The sequence below is a fragment of the Fusarium subglutinans genome (genome assembly GCF_013396075.1).
Source record: "Fusarium subglutinans strain NRRL 66333 chromosome Unknown NRRL66333_c0000026, whole genome shotgun sequence".
NCBI classification, from domain to species: domain Eukaryota; kingdom Fungi; phylum Ascomycota; class Sordariomycetes; order Hypocreales; family Nectriaceae; genus Fusarium; species Fusarium subglutinans.
The window spans coordinates 151612-176339 of NW_023502089.1; the positions used below are offsets into that span (position 1 = coordinate 151612).

Consider the following 24728-nt stretch of genomic DNA (forward strand, 5'->3'; position numbering starts at 1 on the left):
TCTCACAAAAAGGTCAATGTGAATAACTGCGAAGGAGAAGATGGAAGACTGGTTGTAAAACATATCAAGCAGGGCCAACGTGAATAAAACAAAATCTTTTGGATACTTCGTGACTCAGATTATCTCAATGGGATGTTCATATAGTTACGAAACCTGGGCCAGACTTAATGAACTGACTTGAGATTCATTGGTCATCGTGAAAGCTTATGGGTAAAAGCTTATATCGCGGGGGGGGGGGGAAAAAAAAAAAAAAAAAAAAAAAATGTAGTTGTCTGTGTTCGCAGCCTAAAGCTTAACCTTATAGGCCGCAGTCATCCCATAGAACTGACTTGAACTATCATGAACATTCACTGGATACTGCGTCGTTAGTTCATGACGCTATGTCAATCCACCAACATTCCATCGTCAAAAGAATGACTTAAGGGATAAGCATTTGACATGTTGAGCAGTGCTTGGCTCTGTTGGTGTTGTTGGAAAGAGTCATTGGCTCTCCACAAACACCACTCACTGCCCGTGAACCGATCGAATGCCAAGTCCTCGAAGTGAATTGAACCTGAAAACAGTTCTCATGTTTGATTGGCTTATGTCGCCTCAGGCAAACAACCCTTGTGTCACTGTTATACTACTGCTCTGCCACTGCAAAATGTGAACAGACAGCAGTCCCATGCCCTTACTTTCAACACGAATGACCCACATCATATCCTTTTCTTTTCTTCTTCTTTTGCTCACCTTCAGTCTCTACTTTCATTCTACACCACCTCCGGCACAACCTTTTCTCCAAAATCTTCATCCAAACCTTTATCGCAAGACACAAGATGTCTTCGGCTACCTTCCACCCGTTTCCGCGCCTCCCAACTGAACTCCAACTCCAGATTTGGAAAGAGGCATGTGCTTTGTCTGTCATCCCTGGACGTGATTCTTTTGAGCAGGGCGGGTTGCACTATGTCAACGTTGACACAGTCAAGGTCGGTGGGAGAAATCGACTTGCCCTTAGGGTCCTCGACAAAATACAGGATCCCAACGGCGATGAGCAAACCCCTAACAACAATCGCTCAGCCCACATGTGGGATGGCGGCCTCTGGTGGGCTTGCAAGCTCTCTAGCGAATTCATCACCGAAAAGACAAATTCCAAGTGGCTTCGGCTTCCTGACTACAGTCAGGACTGTTTTGGACGTCCTGCAACCCTCACAAGTCGAAACATCGACGAAGGACGAGGGTACAAGGTTTTCCCACGGCGAGACATATTCTGCATCAGGACAACAGACTGGAAATCCTTGCCGCAGCACTTCGAAGATTGCGAAACCGGTCTCCCATCTTTTGATCATCTCTCCTCTTCTATCGTTCTGAACTGCACACTTGCTATTGAGTTTGATTCCAGTTGGATCGTTGATCTCCCCGAGACACTGGAAGAACTAAAAGCCGAAAACTCAGCTCGTGGTCTCGTGGCAACATGGATGGAGAGCGTAGCCAGCGGGTGGGTCAAAACGCCTCGGCTCTGTCTAATAGACAAGGGCACACTTTTCGTTACAAAGGGACGCAACTACGCCAATATCTATCACGACTGCGACGGCGAGTACGTCGATATGCGTTTCGAGTGGTGCAATGATGCCATCTCTACATTTATAGAGGCTTTAGATAACTTCCTCCCCTACGAGAACTATGGTGACCTATACGAGAAGAACAACCCCAACAGTTGGGTCGAAGATCTCCATATGTGGAACGACTTCTTCGTCTTCCAGGAGATCCGGGTCCTCGCGCGTCATAAACACGCAGATCATGAAGAAGTAAGCTGGACAGCGGTCTGCAACGACCTCTCTGACGATCATGAAAGGGGCTCGGAAAAGGCTTTATCAGCTTATGGTAGGGTTTACGACCTGGAGTATGATGATGATGTCGGATACTGCGTTGGAAGTTTTGGAAATTCCAACAATTGGTTTTCTTTCGAGATCGATGGAAACGGGATGGACGGCGAAAGAGAACGCGTGGAGTACATCAAGTACTTGAAGTTGGACTTGGAAAAAATGGAAACGGAAGTACGTGATGAGTAGGCAGCGCGTTTGACTTGGCAGCAGATGGATCAAGCAGGAGAGCAGCTTAAATGCATGAGCTACCTTAATGGATAGAGTCAGTTCACAAGGATTGAAACCGATCTCAGGGAGTAAGAAAATTCGAGATTTCAAAAACTGGATACTTAGATAAACTTAGTAAAGATCCCCTAAACTTAGGTTAGTTTACCTAAATATTCTCGTCCCTCAGGGCCACAATCTTGAGTTTTCTTGCCTCCCCTACTCCGTAGACTGGTGATGAGTCCCAATGTGTCAAATGCTCATGGCTACCCTATATCGTCATGGCGGACTCGAGCCCACATTTCATGGTTCTGCCGTTCCAGACCGTTTTTGCCACTCCAGTTGGTCCCTTCCCGTCGTCAATTCCCCCACGTAAATTTCCATCCCCACCAACTCTTCTTATCCATTATCGAGCCATCATGGCCAAGACAAAGTCCAAGAAGCGCAAACAAGCGCAAGCTCAAGCTCAAGCTCAATCCGACAATCCTCGAAAGGTCGCAAAGACCACTTCCCCTTCGATCCCGACGCCTCCTCCCGATGGCACGACCACGCACTTCGAGCCCAAGAACCTCCATACCGTTGTATCCGAAGAAGAGCTTGAGATTACCATCGACACTCTCAATTCGCTTGCTCAATACCCTGGGTTGATCAAGTCAAAGCTGTGCAAGGACCTGAGAGTTGCTGTCTACGATTTCAGACAAGCTTGCACGACTGGTGTGAACAATGCGGCCGGCGCGAACCTCACGGCGCAGGTCACTGCTGCTCTGGCCGACCGGAAATACACCGAAGCTCGAATTCTTCTCGCGGAGATGAAGATTCGTGGTGAGCAGCCTAAGCTTGGTGCTCTTTGTCGATGGGTTCGAGATCTTGACGTCATCAGTGGTCTGTCAACGATTCCCGATCAACAAGGGCTTGTCAAGCGTTCTGAGAGGGAAGAGACACTCATCAAGGTCATTGATGCGGTGCTCCGAGTTTGTGGCCACGAGGATCGAAACCCTAATGCAATCATCCAACCTTCATCAATTGCTCTCCAAGAGATCTGGGACCTTCGCCCTGATACTCCAACCGAGCAAGTCTACGCCTCGGTCCTCGATGGGAGTCTCGTTGCTTCTGCGCCCGAGTCTCTCAAGAAGAATATTCGCATCATCGAGACAACACCCGGCCCCGAGCGCAAGCCGCCGAACCATCACGACGCTATACTTTACGCCTCGACACCCGAGGCTATTCCTCTGTCGACAACACCCCCGCCCACAACACATCGACCGCATCCTGTCGTGCAGGGTCTCAGTGTCGCCACCAATGTTCTCTACCCGGAAGAGTGCAAGGCTATCATTGCCGCGGGTGAATACGTCAATTTTGTGCCTGATGCGCCCCTTCGAGAAGATGGGGACATCAGTATTCTGGCTCACAACTTTTACTGGGTTGTCGACAAGACGTTCCACGACACGCTATGGTCGCGCATTCAACCATTTGTGCCTGTTTCAATGAACGGGCGCCTGGCTCGCGGCATCAACCGCCGCTTCCGAGTGTATCGGTAGTAAGTTCACAGATCCTTGACTCTAATCCCACCCACCACTAACGCATGGCAGTGTCCCAGGAGCAGAGTACCGAGCACACATCGACGGCGCGTGGCCCCCGAGCGGCATCACGAAGGACGACAAATACGTATACGACGACTCGCCGGCCGAGAAGAAACAGAGCTCGTTGTTTACCTTCTTGATCTATCTCAATCAAGATTTTGAGGGTGGCGAAACCACATACTTCCTCCCGGCTGCACGAGAAGGAATTCTAAATGCATACCCTGTTCGTCCAGTCATGGGCGGCGCGGCTATCTTCCCTCATGGCGAGATCAACGCGACATTGCATGAAGGTACCGGCGTGCGAAAGGGAGCGAAATACGTGATCCGAACCGAGATTGAGTACGATGTCGAACCGACAGAAGAAGTCAAGATCTGAGTGCAACGCAAGGTTTCAGGTACAAACAAATTGGATACATGAACGGCTGGACCGGGGAAAAGTATTGTTACGCTATTTACGTCTAATGAACACCATTGATCTACTCTGTCGTTGTAGTCTCACCTTCAGTTGGCTTGCGCCCCCAAACAATACGTTGCAGGTAGTAGGCGTGCGCCGGCTTCTTGGACTTCAATTCCCTCCTCAGCTGGGCACAGTACAGATGGACCTGTTCCTGAGTCCATCCCTCAAGAAGCGTAGCCATGAACGAGATGTGTCCCTCTACATCGGATAGAATGCTCATATTCGTGAACCTTCCAATCTCCTTGAGTCGCTCATCCTGCGGCCAGTCGCCAACAGGAACCTTGATCGTCTTGGACTGGATATCCACGAAGCCAGCGGCTTTCAGACCCTTCTCCTGCAGATTATCTGGGAGTGGAGTGAACACGCGACCGAGCTTCTTGCCGCCTTCGTGGAAGAACTTGCCCCATTCCGCGATTGCGCTGCCAGGTTTGAGACTGTCGTCGTCGCTGCGGCCCATGGGATCACCTTCGTGGGTTTCGATCCACCCACCGGGCTTGGTCACTTGGTATGCGCGCTCGTACAAGGCGTACCAGTCGGGCACGCTGCCGTAGAGGAAACGGAGGTGGACGAAGTCGGCGGAGTTGGGAGGGAATGTCCAGTCGAGGGTGAAGTCTTCGATCTCGAACTTGACGTTTGGAGGAACCCAACTAGAGGCTGTTAGATCGTGCTGCTGTAGTTGGGGCGGGACTCACGTTGGCTGGATGGGCGAGATGTCTGTGCCGATGACTTCCGCCTCGGGGAACTCATCGCCAAAGTCCATGGCCCAGATTCCAGTGCCGGTTCCGATATCGAGTACTTTGCTGGGCTCTTTGACCGGAGCGAGGAAGAGTTTGCCGTCCATGATCAGGGTCGAAGTATGGTGGATAATGTCCAGGGCCTCAGAGGCCTGGTCGTCGTTCGATGCCCAGTACTGAGCATCGCCTCGCTCGGCGTGGTACGTTCGCCCGTTGATGGTTCGGTACTCGAGAATGCTAGAGTTGATACTGGCGGTAGAACTAGCGGTGTCGTCACCAATCGCAGAGTCGGCATCTGAGTCCTCCGTAGCTTCAGTGTTCTAATCGAGTCAATCAACAAGTCCCCATCCGTGTGATGATCAGGTATCGTACCTCCCAGTGCGTTGGGGCCAGCATGTCCTGCGAGACAACATTCTCCCCCTGCGTAACTTCAGCTGCAGCGCTCATCTTGTGTTTTCTTGACAAGAACAGAGTTGAAGAAGGAGAAGAGAAAAAATGAAGCTGCTTCACCCCTCTTTGCTTGGCCCCAGCTTGCATTGCATGGTGCGTGCTACGGTATCATCAGTTTGTAGTTTCAAGGGTTCTGGGCGCTAGGGACCGGGGAGAAGTGGATGTGGTCCACTTGGCGAAGGGTTTTTGAGCGGGAATGGGAATTGGCCCGCGCGAGGTTTCATGCAAATGTCTTGGGAGAGGATCATGACCTGATTTTGTCAGTCGCTAAAATGCACACTGGCGCCCATCTCTCAACACTATGACCTTTCAAAGAACAAAGAGAAATGCTTGGTCTGCATACCATTCTATTGTTAAAACTGCTAGAGATCACGGTGTACCAGTACATATATGGCTTTAGGTCGAATCGCCATTGAGACGTCCTCAGTCCTCGGCGTGGTTACCCCGGTCCCTATGACATCTTGGCATCGACTTGAGATTCACATAAAAGTTAGTCAACAATACAATTAACAAGATACTCATTCAATTCTCCAATAAAAAGCCAAGGTCAACTAAAAAATATGTTCCAGTATCTATTTACTTGAGTCTATCCCCATGCAAGTGACCGCTTAATTCCAGGCCAACGCCCAGCAGCCCATGCACTTGCGTGGACTCAACTCTAAAGTACTAAAATCAATCCGAAAGATCACCTTCTTTCATAGTCTCACTAAATCGCCGACCATGGTGAATGAACGACTGATCAACAACAAGCTCCGGAACAACATGACCATAACGATCAAACCAGTCATCGCCCCCCACGTACTTCCATGCAACGACAAACCCATACTGAGAAGCGACTACCTTGTCAAAGTCAATATCCAACTGCTCGAGACGAGGCTCAATTTCAGGTACCTCCTTCTTGAAGGCGTCAGCCACGAACTCATGATCATCACGCAGCTGTTCGCGAGTCATGGTAATTACCTCCAGCTTAGGGACATCCCCCCAAGAAGGAGACCTGTTGGCAGAGGGGTCCACTGGATGGGGGAACCACCAGTCTCCCGAACGGGTAAAGAGAAGCAAGCTCATACCTGGTGGACACGGCATCTGCATTGATACACAGTCGTTATACTCTTCCACAGCTGCCGATGCCATTTTGTCTGTGACTGGCAACTGCAGGTATCTCTGATACGCATCAATTTGTTGCTTTGCCCAGCGATTGCTGGAATTATCAAAGTTGACCGCTAGATCCCTGAACTGCTGCTTAAGCTCATCGTTAGTGATAAACCTCCCAGGTAGATGCAGTTCGGGACGAGGTGGCTCGCTGACGACTTCCTCTTCCTTGATAAATTATTCTTCAATGATAGACTTCTCTACCTTGATCCACTCCTCTTCCTTGATAGACTGATCTTCCTTCACAGACTGAAGACTAGCCATAGCATCGTCTTGAGCACGATCCCGCAACTCATCGACAATGAGATCCTTGAATGCCTGTCCGAGGCTCATGAAGAAGTCATAAGCATCGAACGGGATGAAGCACATCTCAGTGAAAGGAATGTCAAATCTGAGATCCGTCATCATCTCCCTGCGCTTTTCTGTTGTCATCCTAGGCTGTTGCTTCTCGGCCCGTCCAATCTTCTGAAGTTCCTCGTCAATACAAAACTGGATCAATACCTCGATTTCTGCCATTCGCCAATAAAACTGGAATTCGTCCAGTCGATCCCTGCTCTCTACAATACAATCATAGGACAAGCTGCGGATGTCTTCCATAATAGCCCCGCAGTGAATGCCAAGCTGTCTTGTCGTAGAATTGTCCAAGTTATTCGCAAGATCGATAATACGAAGTCTGAGGCTCTGTAGACGACCTTGCATCGCTAGATGCTTGACTTCTTTCCAGTCTGGATCCATATTGATGGTTAGTAATAGACCTGATTGTAATATTCGTCTGGGAAAGGGATTCGAAGATCGGCGATGATGATTTCAAGGTTGTGACGTTGCGGCTGAGTAGTTGATAGTGCGGTAAAAAGTTTTGGATGATATCAATACACGCAAGTGTCGATATTTAAAGGTCTGGGACTACTGAGTGGACCGGCCGTTGTTCAGGAGTTAGCATGTATCGTCTTTGTTCCCGTGGAGCATTATTTGCATTGAACAGCCGTAAAATACAGATCGTGACCCTATGGCGGAGCTGGGTAAGTGAACTACGGACTGCTTCCAGGTCACAACATGAACAATAGATCAAACATGGTTTCTATCTGTTCTGAACATGATGAGAGTCTTAGAGGGTTACAGAACAAAGGGTCAAAAGATTGAGAAACCCAGCAAAAGAGGACCCTGTAGAAGCTTCCATTATTCGGAGGTGACAGGGCGCAAATAAGTCGCCTTTGTGCAGAACTTGTCACTTTGCCCAGTATGGCACAAGAACGTTCTTTCCCCTTGACCCAGAGGTTAGCATCACTTCGAATGTCAGATCTTCATACGAATAGTTTTGCCTGAGGCCACAGACTAAAGAGAGGGAATGTAAATAGCTGCATTGTGATTTGATATGTCCGACAGAGAAGAATGTTCCTGTTGCGGATCTCGACTAAGCTCATCTATGTGAAACGGTTGAGGCTGAATGGATGAGAGGCATAATTGCTAAAACACACCAGAATCAAATCATTATTACTGGGGTAGAGCAACTCAGATGGGCACAAGAGTAGGTTTCGTGAATGTGTCTCCTACAATGGGCCAAGATCCCATCTGCTGCTAACTGAAAAGGCCACCTCAACGCATACGCTGCATGAGTTGCTTTCCTCCTTAGTCGTACAAATCTTCCTACATCGAATGGTCCAAGCACTGATCTTCCTGATGTTGAGTGAGCCAGATACACACAGATAGATCATGATGGACATACTGTTACCACAAAGGAGCAATGTCTCCTAGACCGATAGATCCTCTCCGGGTGCGTGTTCAGGTAACCCAATACTAGCATTTCTTCAAGATGTCGGTCAACGGTACTGGGAGCCGACAAGTGCCTCCACAGCACGGCCGCCAAAGGTCTCGAATGGTTCGAACGAAACCTTGGTTACCATGATGGTGGGGAAAATCAAGTCGCTCAAGGACCGGGTAGGAGAGTTGAGGCACTCCATGAGTTGGGAAGGGACGTCCGCTTTGTACACGTAGGCGTTTTCCTGCTCATCCTTGTTGGTGGCGAGCAAACGGACCTGGAAGTTGCTGTGTTAGTGAGAGTGCTATCAGTGGGGGAGGATTTGTCAACTTACGAGATACGGGCGAGGCTGTCTTGTGGCATCAGATCGCCACTGGATCTGAGCCAAGCTCAAGATCACACAGACAAGATAAGGGTCCTTGACCCACTCTACAGGGGTGACTCTGGCGAGTCTTCTGTCGTAGAGTCGCTGGACTGGAAGGTTCTCGATACCCGGGGGGCCAGCCCGAGCAGTGAACCGCGCCTCACGGCCCTCTTCCGCATCGTAGCAGTAGTAGCCTACGATAGGCTCCGGATACGGGACATTGATATGTCCGGCAATACGGAAAGCACTACACTGTGGTACATGGACAAGTCTTCCACCGTAGTGGAACGCCGCCGTGACACTATCAAAGGTTAGTCAAAGCGAGGCTGTCGAAGTACATGTAACATACAGAACATATTCCAAAACATTCGTTCTTCTAAATAATGAACGCACGTAGTGATGCTTCATGTTTTCGACTGGTGTTGTCGCCAGGCGGGTAGCGTAGTATGTTAGTCTACCATCTTGTTGGGGATAATTGCCTTGGGTGTCGTTGGCAGCTTCAACCTTCATGAATGCGCATCCCAGCAACTCGAGATGGTGAGCTGTCCAATGGAGAGGAGATACCTGAAACCATGGATACTTCACGCTCAGTTCATGGAGGGACTCGTTCACGGAACCTGGCATGATGGTGGTGGTGGCGATAATCGTATAGTAATCGTGAGAGAGGTTGTGACGTTTGGCAAAGATGTAGGGCGATAAGGAGCTGTGTGCAGAGATGAGAGGATGAAACACATGGAAATGGATGAGGGAGGAAGAGAAGAGAAGGGAGAAGATTGGAGCAGGTGAGGGCTGCTGATACTAGAGGGATCTTGCCAGTGTTGACTTGAGCATGCATGGACTGGCACTGGCAGTACGGTGGCAGAATACGGGACCAGTTACCACTGCACCAAGGCCAGGCGGGCCCTGCGTGAGGGAACAATAGCCAGTAGATCGAGCCGTTTGCTCAGCAAATTTGGAGGCTTGCCTGGAGCTTGGCCACTGGCTCGATCAAGAACTTACGAAGAAAGAACTACGCAGTGTTGGTGTTAAAAACATCTTCAACCAACCCGAGTTACGCAGTCGACCGTTCAACCAAGGTATTCGTATTGTCCACTTCGTTGACCGTGTCAAGTACACTTATTGACATTTTTCACTATCTTACAATCACAGGGTCAGCTAATACTCGTGGACAATGAGAACAGTCTGGACATGTTCCGCTGTGCCAGTGGAGCATGTGGCTAGCCTGCATATGAGCCATTCACCCCTCTTGTTCTTCCTCCTTTGTCAATCTTTCATCCTCAGCGAATAAGAACGACACCACTTCTATTGTTCTTGAAAGTGGAAACGATACGGATCAGAAGATACTTCGGTACCATGAAACTTTTATGCTTTCTGGGAAAGCCTGGGAAGCCAGTGAAAAGAGGTATTGCCAACAAACTTTGTTTTCGAAACTTTATCTGACAATCTTTTATCGTAGGCCTCTTGAGTCACACCGTGGAAAATTACTAGACCAGCTTCCATATATTACGAACAAGCCCCTAACCAACTAGGCGTTGGACTGTACATCTCGATACCTACTGCTCACTCCATCTCGACCCATCAATCACTTCGCTTTCCTCAACAGCTACGCAAGATGCATCAGGATATGAAGCGTAAGGCTCCGGACCAGGCTTCAACCAAGACGTAAGTTTCACGAAACCTTCACCCAAAACCCAAGCTGACAACCACGTAGTATCGCAGGATCCGATCTCTTCACCTTTGTCGTCGGCGGCCACGCAGCCGAGTATACCATACATTCCGCACTGGTCGCAAAACAGTCACCCGTCTTGAACGTACTGGTCAACGGACCTTTCAAGGAAGCCTTGGAACGCCGAGTCCGATGGGCTGATCTCGAAGAAAGCATCTTTCTCAGCTTTTGGGAGTTTGCGTACACCGGCAACTACACAAACCCCATCCAAGAAGATGAGGGAAAGGAAGAATCGGATCCAACCAATGAAGAACTGAGCCACTGGGGCAAGGCTTGGGCGTACTACGTCCGCCATGACCCAGGATTCTCGGGCCCTAATAGCCGCAATGCACCTGGACTCAACGGCCTGTGGCAAGACTTTGTTGACAAACACGCCCCTATCCCTCGGCCGTCTAATGAAGGTAACATCAGTGCAGATACACTGCTGCATCATGCCCAAGTCTGTGTCTTTGCAGATCGATACTGTATTGACAGGTTGATGGACGTTTCTCTCGGGAAGTTGTTCCTCGCGCTGGAGGCGACGATCCCTTGGGGTGACTCTTGGGATGCTGTGATGGAGCTCCTTATTTTGGTATCTGGCAAGATGGTACCAGTGAGACTGCGGGAGATTGTGGCGGAGTACATTCTGACTCAGGCCGAGCTGTTCAAGAATGAGGAGGTGTTTCAGGACTTTATGTGCGATCACAACGGTCCGATGCGGGAACTGTTGAGTCCGATGTTTGTAACGGGAGAAGGTCTGTGATTATCATCTGATGGCATATGTCCCATCTTTGGAGTTGGAGGCCGACGATCTTCAAGTTACCTAGCATTCTAGAGGCGTCTGTCGGTGGCTGGGAGGCCTACCAACATTGGTGGCGTCAATGACTCAACAGAAGGCTTCTGGGAGTTTGTACTATTGGAGGAAGGACTATCAGGGGACTGAGGCTTGCATATTTCCCGACCACCTCTTTTATTTGCATGGGAGCGGCAGGAGTAGCATATAAACCACTTTTGTGTCCGCCAAGTTCGTAGTTAATCCCACATCTTGTATCAACACCTCAGAGCAGCACCTTTCATTCCCCTTTAAGATGATTCCTCTCGAGGATAGACTCCGTATGCAGAAGTACGATGATTCTCATGTCTCATGCAATGCAGGACTTGCTAACTCTGTACAGAGCACGCGAGAGTGGCGAGTTCACTGACTTCGCCTTCGTGTGCGAAGGGCAGACGATTAAAGTCCACAAGATCATCGTCTGCGGCCAGTCGACGGTCTTTCAAAGAGCATGCACTGGGAAGTTCAAGGTACCGCTTTCTATCAAATGTGCCCCCGTGCTCGCTGACGAGGCCTAGGAAGCTTCCTCCGGGATATATGATATGAACGACCATCCTCTAGATGTCGTAAATAGAATGGTTGACTACCTCTACACTGGAACTTATGAGATTCCAGATGGCGCTGACTTGTTGACACATGCCTCCATGTTCACATTGGCCGACAAGTACAGGATTATGGGGCTGCAAGCGCTCGCGAGCAAGAAATATTTGGAATGCCTTGACGAAAGCTGCAACTATCACGACTTCACCAGTTCCATCTCGGAAGTTTACAAACTCCCCAAGGAAACATCCAAGACACTTCGGGCCGGAGCTCTAGCCATGGCTAGAGGAACCTTGGGAACCGCGCTCGGCGCAACCGAACTAGGAATGGCCATTGACGAATTCCTGTACGACTGCCCGGAGTTTGCGCGAGACCTCCTCAGCCTCTCTCTAAGATTTTCAAGAATGGGTACCTGTTCTAACTCGAGTTGCGAATCTCGAAGCGCGGTTCCCATTGAGATTCTGCAGTGTCGATGCGAGAAATGCGGCAAGGGGGGTGCCAGCGCCGGACTTAGTCTCCGTTCTTGGTGTAAGGTTTTGGAATATGAGTTAGATATGGATGAGGAAGATGTTAAATTGGGCAAAACTGTGAGTTACGACTGGTGGCCTTCAGAAAGAGAGAATGAACGAAAGCCTGCATGGACAGGATTATTGTAAGAGTCTAGACCAAACAATAAATGAAATGCTCACCTTGCCTCACGGTTGGCCTGATGAGTCGGTCACTTTTAATCACATTCAACGCCTATGCTCTCAATAATAAGCCAGTGACTGGAAGATTGAAGGATGCTTATTCGAAATTTGAGATAGAGTTCTCCCAATTGGAGCTTTCTAAATTTATGGTCAAAGTTGGATGGAGCCATTTTACTGGGAATGATGGGGATGAATGCTGCCTATAAGGTTAAGCTTTAGACTGCGAACACAGATAATGAATGACAACACCATTTCTTTTTTCCCGATATACTACTGGGAATGGGTGACCCAATGATCCCGCCAATGAATGGTTAAACTTTACTACATAATCAAATATCGTGTTCTCATTCACCACCCGTGATCGCAGCCTGAAGTTTAACCAGAACCTCGTAGGCAGCAGTCAACTACATGGCATATAATCAGTCTTCCCAGAAGTAGAGTTAGATTTAAGAAAGTCTATCAAGAAACAACCTTCTTCATCTCTCTTATAAATACCCGACACCGTCCTTCCTCCCCAGGCAGAAAGACTCAGCACCTCTCATACCTCAAACCCACCATCAATCCATCCAGCGTTAAACAATACAACAACAACAACAACAACCATCAATCCATCATGCACATCGAGGAACGGAAGCTCATGCACAAGTATGTTGTTTAAAAATTCCTTCCAAGCTCAACTAACATCTCCCAGGGCCCAAAAAGTTGGGCAGTTCACTGACTTCGCTTTTCTCTGCAACGGCACAAAGATTCCCGTGCACAAAGTCATAGTCTGTGCACAATCCAAAGCTTTCTATGCCGCTTGTGCTAGTGGTTTCCAGGTAAGGAAATGGAAGTCAAGCTATAGTGACAATATACTGATCCTTCCGCAGGAAGCCACATCTGGAGTCTACGACTTGAGCGATTACCCCCTGGAATTTGTCGAGTTGATGGTCAACTACCTCTACGTCGGGTACTACGAAGATTCGAATCGAGATGCGCCCAAGCTGCCCCTTTCGACGCACCTGATGATGATGCTCTTGGCAGAAGAGTATCTCATCCAGGGCCTTAAATCGGAGGCGAAGTCTTCGTATATTCGCCGACTCAAGCAGAAGGATGTCCAAATGGAAGACTTTCTCCAATCGCTTCCGGATCTTTATCAACTGCCAGTAGCGGTCTCCAGGGACGTTATCGATGCGGCCGTCGCCCACACGATGGAGGCTGTGCTGCCTTGCATATGCAGTAATGCAAACATGAGAGTGGTCGACCAGATATTTGACGCTAGCCATGAGTTCCTGAAGGAGATGATGATGTCCATCATGAGTACACCTCTACGATCGAGATGCAGCGATTGCAGCAAACAGGATAACCCAGCAAACAGCTCACAGGAATCACAACGTTCTAGTCAAACACATGTTCCTAGTGCTGGAAGTCTTTTTGCACCCAGCCCTGGAATAAATACACCTAGTACTGGCAGTCTCTCTACATCTAGGTCTGGAACAAATCCTCGTCCTGCTGATGGTCTTTTTAAGACTACAACAAATGCTCCTAATACCGGCAGTCTCTTTGCATCCAGCTCTAGGACAAATCCTCCCCCTGCTGGCGGTCTTTTTAGGTCTGCAACAAATGCCCCTAGTGCTGGTAGTCTCTTTGCATCCAGCTCTGGAACAAATCCTCCTCCTGCTGGCTGTCTCTTCGGGTCTAGCTCTGGAACAAATGTTTCTAGTCCTGTCGATCTTTCTACACAGAGACTTGCAACAAGTGTTTATAATGCTACCAGTGCTGCTTTGCAAAAACGCCTTGAATAATTGTTTCCAGTGCTGTCAGTGTCTTGGCACCTATCAGGGTTGTTAGCCCTTTTGCTGGAAGATATATCCGTTTGAACACATCTTGATCTCTTCCTTTGGCGGTTTGCAGCAAGATTTATTATTTATCATAAAGGCTGCTAAATAAAAGATTATATTAGGAAAGAAATATTGTGTTCTTATTTATTACTTGTGTTTAAACCCTAAAGGTTAAGCTTATAGGCAGCCGTTATCCTTATAATTAATCTTTGTATATTTAGGCTATGTATTAGTATCAAGTGTTATTGAAATGGCTTGTTAAATGCAATAACGTGAGTAATTCAAGTGAAGAGAAGTTATCCGGAGCTCCTTTACATCATAAAGCTCCTATATCTTGGCTATATTAGAATAAACTGGGGTACCAATGTTTCGGAAATTCTGGCGATCAATCATGTAAAGACGCAACTGGAATCCCTAAATCCCCGTTAATGCCAAGTATTGATAAACATGGGCTTTATCGTGCTGCTTGTAGAGATAGGGATGCTAATTTGCTCAGATTACCAGTAGTATTGCTCTTGGAGCTGGCTCGTAATTCATGGAAAGAGGGGAACTCACAGATGCAGGTACTGAAATACACAGAAGTCTCAAACAGTCTCTTTGGCCGATAAGCTCTCATTTATAAGTTATCTTAGATACTGCACAAAGTAGGTTATAGAGAGCAGATACTATTGGAACAACTGCCTGCTGCTCCAGCTAAACCGACCTTATGCCGGAGCTGTAAAAGAAGCTCGGAAACCTGAAACAACACGAATATTCAGATCTTAGCTTTTCGTAGTAAGATATAATTTCAAAGAATCTTTGTAATGGATAAATAAACAGATGAATTATATTCTACTCTATCTTATAAGCTTTAGTAAAACAAAAGTCTGTTTTCTTACGAGTTCCATCTCGACCAGGAAGTCGAGGAGGCCTTATATGTACACCGTGACATGGGTTAAAAAATAAACTAATTAGGTAGCCAAGAGCCTAAATATAATTAAATATATAGTTCTTGAGAATAGACATTTTCTGGAGATATACTTCTGCAGCATAACACTGTTTAAAAAAAACCCTTTACTAATACGGACATAAATACCACACTCTCATTCATTTATCTATGAAATCAAACTTGACACTTTGTATAGTCCTACATCACATCCAGAAATCACCGGAGCTGGATTAGAAATGGACGACGAAAGTGAAAATTTCCGAGAGGGCCTCTGGCAGTAAGATTTCCTATTGAGTATCCTCTACCAGAACAGTTTACTAATTCTTGCCTAAAGAACCAGACATAACCAGGAATTTACAGACTTTACCTTTATCTGTGGAGCTGCCCAATTCCCAGTCCACAAGGTCATCGTCTGCAGTCAATCAAAGGTCTTTCATGCAGCATGCACCGGGGCTTTCAAGGTTGGTTTGCCTTTGATACTCATGGGCGTATCTAACATTGCGCAGGAATCCTCCACGAACGAGTTCGATCTGTCAGAGTCATCTGTAGATCATGTAACATGGCTGATTGATTTCCTTTACAAAGGAGCATACGGTGTAGAATCCTCGAAAGATTCCACTCTCGCCGACCACATTTACATGTTCGCGATGGGTGACATGTACGGCATTGAGCCACTTGCTCAATATGCAGCAGAGCAGTTCCGTACCGGAATTTCCGACACTCTAAAGTTGCAAGATATTCTCCCTTTGATCCCTAAGGTCTATAACTTGAGCCCAGAGCATCGACGAGAGCTGCGCGAGCAGGTGGTCGGTTTCATGAGGTCCCCATTCCATGGGAATAAGGAGGGAAACGATGCAAGAGAATGGTATGATGACATGGCTGAACAGTGTCCCGACTTCATCAAGGATCTGCTTTTGAGTTTCTTCGACGGGTCTGGTTGGAGCATCTATGATGATCAATGACCAAAACGATGTCAGAGAAACGCAAGTAAGGGCAAAAACTTTGAAAAGGAAGATGCTTAGTTGCTTGTAAGTTTGACTTGGTAACAAAATTATGGCAAATAAATCAAGTCGTGTTCAAAAATAATACTTCAGGACCGAGCGTGGATCGAACACGCGACCTAGGGATCTGCAATCCCTCGCTCGTACCACTGAGCTAGTACCACTGAGCTATCGATCCATCGATCCTTGCTGATGAGCAGTGTATGCTCGTTGGATGAGGGTAGCGGGAGAAAGTGACACATTATGTTAGAATGTAGTGAATGCGCAGTCAGATCAACTCATGATTACTTCAACATAAAGATTGATCGAGTAATTGAAGCCATTCGTGAACTCTCTCTCTGTTTGGCATCTTGCCGTCGCAAAACACGGGCCAACTCTGACCCGTCTTATCAGAAGTTGCGATAAGCTGGATAGGCTGCTATGATACTCCGTAAATTCAACTGATTGACGCGCTGCCCTGGTCTCCAGATTCGTCGGAAAACCACAAAAATGTGCTGTGAGCTTCCTTATCAAGACTAGAGCTGCTCCTCGACGGACTGAGATGCAGTGGAAGCGGGGTAAGAGATAAGTTGAGACAGGACCTTTTGCAGGGCCTTTTGCGACTTACCCTGGTGAGCTCGTTGTCGTCATTTCCGCGAGGATTACTAACCATTGCCGGCCAGAGTTTCACCGTCTGACAATTCATAACCGTTTTCAATCCCGACTCAACGTCTTCATGAAGAAGAATCACAACAATGAGCTTCCTAAAGACGGCATTGCTTCTAGCGGGGGCTTCCCTTGGAGCTTTTGCCTCACAGATACCGCTCAAGGACACTGAGTCACCGCAAGCCTCCATGTTCCAAGTTCACCAAAGCTCGCTATTTCCAGAACATACGATCCGCATCAGAGAACAGGTTGACAACTCCATATGCGACGCTCGCGTAAAGCAGTACACCGGCTGGCTCGATGTCGGCAACCAGCATCTTTTCTTCTGGTACTTTGAGAGCAAGAATGCACCGAAAACAGACCCTCTCGTGCTTTGGCTAACTGGAGGCCCTGGCGGCTCATCGATGCTGGGATTGCTTCAAGAACTTGGTCCATGTCTGATCAATGAGCACGGTAATGGAACAGTTCACAACCCTTATGGATGGAACGAGAATGCGAACTATATCTTTGTCGACCAGCCTGCCAGCGTTGGCTTCTCGTACTTGGATGACGGCGAGCCGATTCCGTCAAATTCTTTCGTCGCTGCAGAGAGTATGCATAAGTTCTTACTGCTCTTCGTGAGCCAAGTATTCCCGCATCTTGCCGACAGACCCTTCCATATCTCGGGAGAGAGTTACGGAGTAAGCAACACGGCATTCCCTGTTATGCGACGTGACTGACTCTCTAGGGCCACTATATCCCTGTCTTAGGAGCGACTATCGTTACACAGAACAGTCTCTACCCTAAGCGACCTCAAGTCAACCTGGAGTCAGTTCTTATCGGCAACGGTTACGTCTCCCCTCTGGACACGCACTTCGGATACTGGGAGACACTCTGCACCACGAACCCGGGTGTCGAAAAGCCTGTTTTCAACAGCACACGCTGTGACATTATGGCCGCAAACCTTCCACGATGCCTCGACCTCGCGCGGGTATGTTATGAACATCCCGACCATGCTATCTGTGGCGCTGCTGGTAAAGTTTGCTGGGATGGAGTCATCAGTTGGTATGATGGAGAATCCGGTACGGGCGGCAACAGGAACAGATTCGACATCACTAGGCCCTGCGAGTCCGGAGATGATCTGTGCTATAAGGAAGCAGGGCTCATTGAGAAGTACCTCAACACCCCCAAGGTTTTCGATGCCTTGGGCGTACCCAGCGCAGTGACGAACTACTCCATTTACGCAATGGATGTAGAAGTCGCATTCAGCCAGGGATATGACCAAGAAATCAGCACCCAGTCACAGATTCTATACTTGCTCAATCACGATATCGACGTGCTAATGTACCAAGGCAACTTCGACCTGGCATGTAATACCGCTGGTAACTTGAGATGGAGCAACAGTATGCCTTGGAAAGGACAGCCGGAATACGTTGCGCAACGACAGAGGTCCTGGGGTGCTGGGGGCGATGAGTTTGGATGGTACAAGGAGGTCAAGATTAAGATGGGAGATACCGATAAGAAAACTACCTTTGCTTTTGTTACTGTTGATGGAGCTGGCCATATGGTAAGTGCTTCGATGTTCATGAAGACATGATGCTAACAAGCCATGACAGGTTCCTCAGGACAAGCCGAAAGAGGGTCTGGAATTGGTGAACAGATGGCTGAAGAAGCGAACTTTCAACAAATGAATAAACCTTGGATTGACATGGGGAATGCCCCATGAATGGAATGTCTGAGGGTAGTGATCTTAGTTGAGTACCTGGAGTTGCAAGATATTTGATCGGTGCAGAGTGGAAGAGCCTTTTGCAATACCTATGGGTACCAAGTTTGCCAAAGAACAGTTATCAAGCTTTCAAGACGTGCCCAGCCTCTTTCCGTTATTTCCAGTCATTATCAAAGAGACACGGGTTGAAAGGAATCGATCCCTTCACTTGTCGCTGAGTACTTGAATGGTAGCCAACCTTAGTACTCGTGCGGTATGAGCACATCCATTCCCATCGTGCCAAGTCTTGATGTACTGTGTTCAGCCTGGATCTATGACCGGCCTGGAGTTTATCTGGTGGCTTACGATTACCTTTCAACTAGTGAATGCTTGTTAAGGAAACGGCACTATCGAGGGTCTCGTTAACCGAAGTCCTCAATGATAGATGGTCGCACGAAGTTCTTTCCTAGTTTCAACGGAGCGTCTTACATGGTAGGAAAGAGTGAGATGAAATTCATTCTTACGTGATGTTAAGAGATGTTCTTTGACTACGAAAAAAAGGACTACGCTGACAGTAAGACAACAGAAATCACAGCGGCATCGGAGAGGGACTTGACCTACTTGATTTTCTGACCACATTGCTGACAGACTAATGCCGCTGTTTTGCACGTGTCTCCTTCAGCTTTCATTTAACGTAAGCTTCGCATTCTTCAAGAGATAATTACAAGCAGCGCCTCATCAGCTTTCTCAGCATCATTGATGTTCAGCTCCAGAAACTTGACTAATCCGAGTTACGCGATCATCCCACGTTCTGAGGCAACTGCAGATGTACAGAGTAAGCAATGCTACATTACATCGAGCTCAAGTTGGGGGCATGTGACACTGAGGCTCAGAGCCGGGTGGAGCAAAAACCTGCCAATTATGCATATGGATGGTGACATTTGTGCTGATCATCTATGACGGGGTTGAAATTCCGATAGCTGAGTTAAGATTCACTTTTGACCAATTTATTACTCAAAAGCGGGATAAAGTGTATAATGCACCCTTCGCCTACAAGCTCAAGAGCTGCCGCTGCATCTTGACTGGCTTTGGCCAGTCAAGATCTAATTAGACGGTTGAATAATGGTGTAAAAATAGGCTTGTTCCAAGGTTAGTTCCGGATCATGTTCTCAAAGCCATCAGGTGCGCGACCCAAAGCCTCGTATCGATAGCATCATGTCTTAATTCTCTACACCCTCATCCGCCTCCGCCATTCTCGAGTCCCGAGGTCTCTTGTACTACCCAAAACTATTCGGACGGAGCATTATCATTTTCTGGTTACTCATGTCAGAATTGGATTGGGCTGTGCAATTCGTTATTTTTAAGCTTAGCTAAAGTAATGGGCCGAAGCCATCGGCGGGCTGAGCTTATTCTTGGCTTGGCTGCAGTCCGTCATAGAACGTTCCGGCTTAGTGAGATTCGAGAGCCTGCCGCAAAGCTGAACTTTTGGGCTTGAAGCTTGCACTTCTGGGACCAACACATTACGCAACAATGGATGCAACTTTTACAATCGGATCAGCGAAGGATACGAGAAGGACGAGTCCTCCCATCCTCCATTCCTCAAGCCAAGACCAGACTGACAACGCAGACCTCGTGAGGAAGGGCGGTAGCACAGGTGACCTCTACGTCTTTCAGCCCCAGAGCCCAGTTTCTCGGGTATGACAGTTGTAACCTGCGGGGTAAAACTGGTCTTGGGGGCTGATCCCTCCACCCACGATCGAGGCCTCAGCCCTGACACTTTGGGGATAGCTTCGAAGTGCGCAGCAGCTAGCGCTGATCTTAACCTGGCGTGATCCAGGCGCAGCAGCTCCCAAGTTCTCGTGGAAGCTCGGGGCACCCGAAAATAGCAACCATTTACTAATTGACGTAGGGCATGACATGAACTCTTGTCGGCCGTCGAGGTCCAGCTCAGCCTTACCAGAGACTGAGTTTGAGTGTTGCAGTCTGGTATCCCGCTATGGCGTCAGCCACCACCATCTGCTGGAGGTAAGCCCACGATCTGGGCAATGCTGCCAAAGTTTGAAGTAAGTGGTATTCAATTGTGTATATAAACAACGTTTGATTCCCGCCATTCCATCTAATTCTATCATTCTCATCATCATCTCATCTACAACAATCGCAACAACCTTCGCTACAATACCGTCGCTTCCACTATTACTACAGCTTCAATCGCTTCTACTACAATTTTCTTAACAACCCTTCTTTACATATAAACTTTCATCTCTCAAAATGCGCTACTCATTCACTCTTCTCGCCTTTGCCGCTACGGCTCTGGCACTCCCCACTGCAAAGCCCACCGATGACGGTTCATGGGCCCCTGGTATGTTCCTCCGATTCCATCATCCAGTCCCATACTAACAGCATCAGGTAAATATGAGGGCGGTGATACCGGAAAGGACGACGGCAAGTGGGCTCCTGGTAAGTCTTCACAATGTCTCCAACAAGTCGCCATACTAAACATTACTAGGCAAATATGAGGGCCCCGGCACCGGTTTTGACGACGGCCAATACCACCCTGGCAAGGACGGCAAGAAGGCCAAGCGCTACGATGACGGTAGCTGGCATGAGGGCAAATATGAGGGCAAGCCAGGAACCAAGTACGACGATGGCAAGTGGTATCCCGGCAAATACCCCGGCGGCAAGGAGAAGCGCAACGACGACGGATCCTGGCACGAGGGGAAGTATGAAGGTGGCAAGACTGGCTACGATGACGGCAAATGGTATCCAGGAAAGTACCCTGGCGGAAAGGCCAAGCGCAACGACGATGGTAGCTGGCATCCCGGCAAGTATGAGGGAAAGCCAGGAACTAAGTACGATGATGGAAAGTGGTATCCCGGAAAGTACCCCGGTGGCAAGGAGAAGCGTGATGATGATGGAAGCTGGCATGAGGGCAAATACGAGGGCGGCGACACTGGCCTTGACGATGGCAAGTGGGAAGAGGGTAAGTCACACATTTTTAAGCTACAAGAGCCTCAAGACTAACAAGTTCAAGGCAAATATGAGGGCCCCGGCACTGGCTTCGATGATGGCCAATACCACGGTGACAAGGCCAAGCGCAATGACGATGGCAGCTGGCACGAGGGAAAATATGAGGGCGGCAAGACTGGCTACGATGATGGAAAGTGGTACCCTGGAAAGTATCCTGGCAAGGAGTAAAAGTGTTGTTAAACATCTAGATGGGTTTTGGAGTTTGGGACTGGGTTACAGGGTTGAGCATTTGCATATTTCTGGCATCAGACATTCTTTTCTCTTCTTCTGAAAGGCCTCAACTAGCCTGCATTACATATTATTCACATAGGACACTCCTTTTAATTATATTTACAATTTGGACTTTATCAAACTGCCAGTATCCGCTCATTGACAACTCCATGACATGTGCTTTCCATCAACGCTCCCGGACTAACTTGTAAACTAGATATTTCCCAGGCAATGGTTGTATGCAGTTTTTTCTTTCTTTTCGTTCGTTTTTGCAAGGTGGTGTAGTCCTTAGTAACCCCGTCTTATCAGTGAAGGATCTGCACGACAGGGATCTGTTCATCCATTATCCAACTCGAGCCCCTCATTTACTCTGCTTACCAACATCTTCACCAACAATAATGGCAGAACTCGTCATACTCGAACGGCCATCATCACAACACGTCTACCATCAAGATGGCGATAACGAAACCAGTCATAATGACCACGAAAGCGTTGTCGAGGGCCATGCTGCGGAGTCAAGTGAACGACCGGACCAAGAGTACCCGACGGGCATCAGACTCTGGCTGACCATACTCTCTGTGGTGTCAATCCTCGTCCTCGCCAGCATAGACATGAACATAGTCGCCACAGCCGTGCCAGCTATCACCGATCACTTCCACACGGTAGCCCACGTTGGCTGGTACTCATCCGCCTTCAGACTCAGCGTCTGTGCTTTCCAATTCATCTTTGGGAAAGCCTACAAGCTCTTCTCCGTCAAACGCATCTTCCTCATGTCCAACGCCATCTCTATCGTTGGATCTGTGCTTTCAGGCGCTGCTGTTTCGTCAACAATGCTTGTTGTTGGAAGAGCTGTCGCTGGACTGGGATCTGCAGGTCTATTCGCTGGCTCGTTCATCATCATCGTTCAAGCGACGTCTCTTCGTCGACGACCTATTTTCCTTGGGGTTTTGGGGGCTGCTGAGGGTCTTGCTACCATCGCTGCGCCGTTGCTTGGTGGTGCGCTTCAAACACTTAGCTGGAGATGGTGTTTCTACATCAGCGCGCCCACTGGTGCTCTTACTCTTCTTCTTACCATGCTCTGCTTGTCGGATGATCAGAAGTCTAGTGGAGTTACTGAGTTGTCGTTTAAAGAGAAGGCTGCTCAGCTTGACCTCATTAGCAACATGTTGCTGCTCCCGGCGTTCACGAGCCTTTTTCTTGCTCTCTCATGGGCGGGTACTGTGTACCCATGGAGCAGCGGCCAGGTTTTTGGACCTCTGGTTGCATTCGCTGTTCTCCTTGCAGTGTTTGTCTGGAATCAAATCCGCCGAGGCGACGCCGCTGCACTCCCGCCCCGCATCATGAAGCATCGCTGCGTAATAGCCGGTTTTATCTTCATATTCTGCGTCAACAGCACTGGCGTAGTGCTTGAGTACTATTTGCCAGCCTACTATCAGCTCGTTCGTGGATACACGCCCGTCAAGAGCGGCTACATGATGTTGCCTATCATAATCGCGGCAACAGCCGGCTCACTCATCCACGGAGCGGGGACAAGCGCATTCGGTTACTACACGCCTTTCATGCTCTTCGCATCCATCATCATGCCAATCGCTGCAGGGCTTATCACTACGTTCAAGATTGATACCAGTTTCGAGAAGCTTATTGCGTACTCGGCGCTCTCAGGTCTGGCCTATGGCATTGGGTTTATCGGCCCTCAAACAGCTGTACAGACTGTCCTCCCAGCTGAAGATGTCCGGCTTGGTCTATCCATCATGTTGTTCGCTCAATCTTTCGGCCCTGCTGTATCTGTTCCGATTGCCCAGGTGCTCTTCACAAACCGACTCTCTGATAACCTTCATGGTATCGTACCGGGTCTGAATGGGACGCATATCAGCAACAGTGGCCTTTCTGAGATAGTGAACAATGTGCCAGAATCTGCGACAAGAGAGGTTCTAATTGCCATCGATAAAAGTCTCGGGCAGACATGGTATCTTGTAACTGGGCTGGCTTCAGTCGCGATAGTTGGAAGTCTGATGACGGAATGGAGGTCAGTCAAGGAGAAACGCGAATAAATTGAGATTCGGGTCTTCTGGCGGCTCATCAGCCTTGGCTAGAACGCAAGACTGCCATCAGTTGTTTACCCTCGCCAGTTCCGGAAGGCTGAAGACTCAAAAACACTCAAAATCCTACGTGTTGTCTTTGGGGGCGAACAACAATATAAAGAATTACAGTCAATAGCTCATGGTGTAATTATGCCATTCGAGGAAGCTTTGACTATGATTGCCGACAGATATGCCACACGCCAAGAAGATCACATATATGGCATTCTTGGAATTACAGAAGGAGGGAATACTATCAAGATTGAGTATGGGGATCAACAAAATCCTGTCCCCTGGCGAACAATGCTCGGCAAATTGCAGCAGGCCGGAATGATTACTGAATGCCAGCTTGCTTCGCCGACCGTAAACAGAGAGCCCGGGCTAAGTTGGTTACCGGACTGCGGTACTGAGTACGGACCTTTCACAAACACGGAACGTCTCGTTTGCCTCATCACTCGCCCACAACTTTCATTTTCGGGCCTAAGAGTAGCCGTCAAAGGAGCAGTCTTCCAATGGGAAGATATCAAAACTCAAGAGTGGCCCTCGCTGAATATCCACGGCATGGATTGTCGGATTGTCCGCGGATACATTCGATTTCCTGAGGTCCCAGGACTAGTTGTTAAGGCAGTTGGGACGTCGGGCCTAAGTTTCACCACGAACAGATTGCGTGGTACTCATGTAATGCTATGTGAGGGTTTAAGATCTCACAGTTCACATCACGCGCCTTACACGTCCAAAGGTGCTGTTCTCTCCGTATCTTGGTTGTTATTTTTGTCATTGGAATACAAATAAAAGTTTAAGCCGCAAAGTGCCTTTGTGACTGGTCTGGAATGTGATTTGGTGTGACAAGACATTCCACTGGTCGAAGACAGTTGTTGCAGAAAGTTACAGGATATCTGGCGGTTCCAGTGGGTGTTGCTTAATGAATCCCTGCGGTCTTTGTCTATTGAGTTTCGGCTTACTGAGTCACCCCTCTATCCACCTTCCGAACAGTGATTCATGCCTCATGCTTG

General features: G+C 48.4%; 11 protein-coding genes across 11 annotated transcripts; 8 read left to right on the plus strand and 3 right to left on the minus strand.

Annotated features, from left to right (window-relative positions):
• Nucleotides 1–815: 815 nt before the first annotated feature.
• FSUBG_2909 (uncharacterized protein) lies at nucleotides 816–2048 on the plus strand (the record flags this gene model as incomplete). Its single annotated transcript, XM_036680733.1, has 1 exon — nucleotides 816–2048. The coding sequence occupies one exon, from the start codon at nucleotides 816–818 to the stop codon at nucleotides 2046–2048; it is 1233 nt and encodes a 410-aa protein (XP_036541497.1).
• Nucleotides 2049–2485: 437 nt separating this feature from the next.
• FSUBG_2910 (prolyl 4-hydroxylase) lies at nucleotides 2486–4022 on the plus strand (the record flags this gene model as incomplete). Its single annotated transcript, XM_036680735.1, has 2 exons — nucleotides 2486–3603; nucleotides 3656–4022. 2 exons carry the CDS (start codon nucleotides 2486–2488, stop codon nucleotides 4020–4022), a joined length of 1485 nt encoding a protein of 494 aa, XP_036541498.1.
• A 100-nt stretch (nucleotides 4023–4122) lies between these two features.
• On the minus strand, nucleotides 4123–5284 carry FSUBG_2911 (mRNA 3 end-processing YTH1; the record flags this gene model as incomplete). Its single annotated transcript, XM_036680736.1, has 3 exons — nucleotides 4123–4750; nucleotides 4796–5157; nucleotides 5210–5284. 3 exons carry the CDS (start codon nucleotides 5282–5284, stop codon nucleotides 4123–4125), a joined length of 1065 nt encoding a protein of 354 aa, XP_036541499.1.
• Nucleotides 5285–5959: 675 nt separating this feature from the next.
• On the minus strand, nucleotides 5960–7171 carry FSUBG_2912 (uncharacterized protein; the record flags this gene model as incomplete). Its single annotated transcript, XM_036680737.1, has 2 exons — nucleotides 5960–6598; nucleotides 6641–7171. The coding sequence occupies 2 exons, from the start codon at nucleotides 7169–7171 to the stop codon at nucleotides 5960–5962; spliced, it is 1170 nt and encodes a 389-aa protein (XP_036541500.1).
• Nucleotides 7172–8253: 1082 nt separating this feature from the next.
• Nucleotides 8254–9180, minus strand: FSUBG_2913 (uncharacterized protein; the record flags this gene model as incomplete). The annotated part of the gene is made up of 3 exons (XM_036680738.1): nucleotides 8254–8469; nucleotides 8527–8857; nucleotides 8906–9180. 3 exons carry the CDS (start codon nucleotides 9178–9180, stop codon nucleotides 8254–8256), a joined length of 822 nt encoding a protein of 273 aa, XP_036541501.1.
• Nucleotides 9181–10168: 988 nt separating this feature from the next.
• FSUBG_2914 (uncharacterized protein) lies at nucleotides 10169–12289 on the plus strand (the record flags this gene model as incomplete). Its single annotated transcript, XM_036680739.1, has 5 exons — nucleotides 10169–10218; nucleotides 10268–11016; nucleotides 11324–11384; nucleotides 11437–11563; nucleotides 11612–12289. The coding sequence occupies 5 exons, from the start codon at nucleotides 10169–10171 to the stop codon at nucleotides 12287–12289; spliced, it is 1665 nt and encodes a 554-aa protein (XP_036541502.1).
• Nucleotides 12290–12935: 646 nt separating this feature from the next.
• Nucleotides 12936–14106, plus strand: FSUBG_2915 (kelch 21; the record flags this gene model as incomplete). Its single annotated transcript, XM_036680740.1, has 3 exons — nucleotides 12936–12967; nucleotides 13014–13140; nucleotides 13192–14106. 3 exons carry the CDS (start codon nucleotides 12936–12938, stop codon nucleotides 14104–14106), a joined length of 1074 nt encoding a protein of 357 aa, XP_036541503.1.
• A 1200-nt stretch (nucleotides 14107–15306) lies between these two features.
• On the plus strand, nucleotides 15307–16032 carry FSUBG_2916 (uncharacterized protein; the record flags this gene model as incomplete). Its single annotated transcript, XM_036680741.1, has 2 exons — nucleotides 15307–15347; nucleotides 15411–16032. 2 exons carry the CDS (start codon nucleotides 15307–15309, stop codon nucleotides 16030–16032), a joined length of 663 nt encoding a protein of 220 aa, XP_036541504.1.
• Nucleotides 16033–16805: 773 nt separating this feature from the next.
• FSUBG_2917 (carboxypeptidase) lies at nucleotides 16806–18386 on the plus strand (the record flags this gene model as incomplete). Its single annotated transcript, XM_036680742.1, has 3 exons — nucleotides 16806–17396; nucleotides 17444–18262; nucleotides 18312–18386. The coding sequence occupies 3 exons, from the start codon at nucleotides 16806–16808 to the stop codon at nucleotides 18384–18386; spliced, it is 1485 nt and encodes a 494-aa protein (XP_036541505.1).
• Nucleotides 18387–20668: 2282 nt separating this feature from the next.
• Nucleotides 20669–21595, plus strand: FSUBG_2918 (uncharacterized protein; the record flags this gene model as incomplete). Its single annotated transcript, XM_036680743.1, has 4 exons — nucleotides 20669–20759; nucleotides 20807–20857; nucleotides 20907–21380; nucleotides 21432–21595. The coding sequence occupies 4 exons, from the start codon at nucleotides 20669–20671 to the stop codon at nucleotides 21593–21595; spliced, it is 780 nt and encodes a 259-aa protein (XP_036541506.1).
• A 440-nt stretch (nucleotides 21596–22035) lies between these two features.
• On the plus strand, nucleotides 22036–23688 carry FSUBG_2919 (major facilitator superfamily transporter; the record flags this gene model as incomplete). Its single annotated transcript, XM_036680744.1, has 1 exon — nucleotides 22036–23688. The coding sequence occupies one exon, from the start codon at nucleotides 22036–22038 to the stop codon at nucleotides 23686–23688; it is 1653 nt and encodes a 550-aa protein (XP_036541507.1).
• Nucleotides 23689–24728: the final 1040 nt, after the last annotated feature.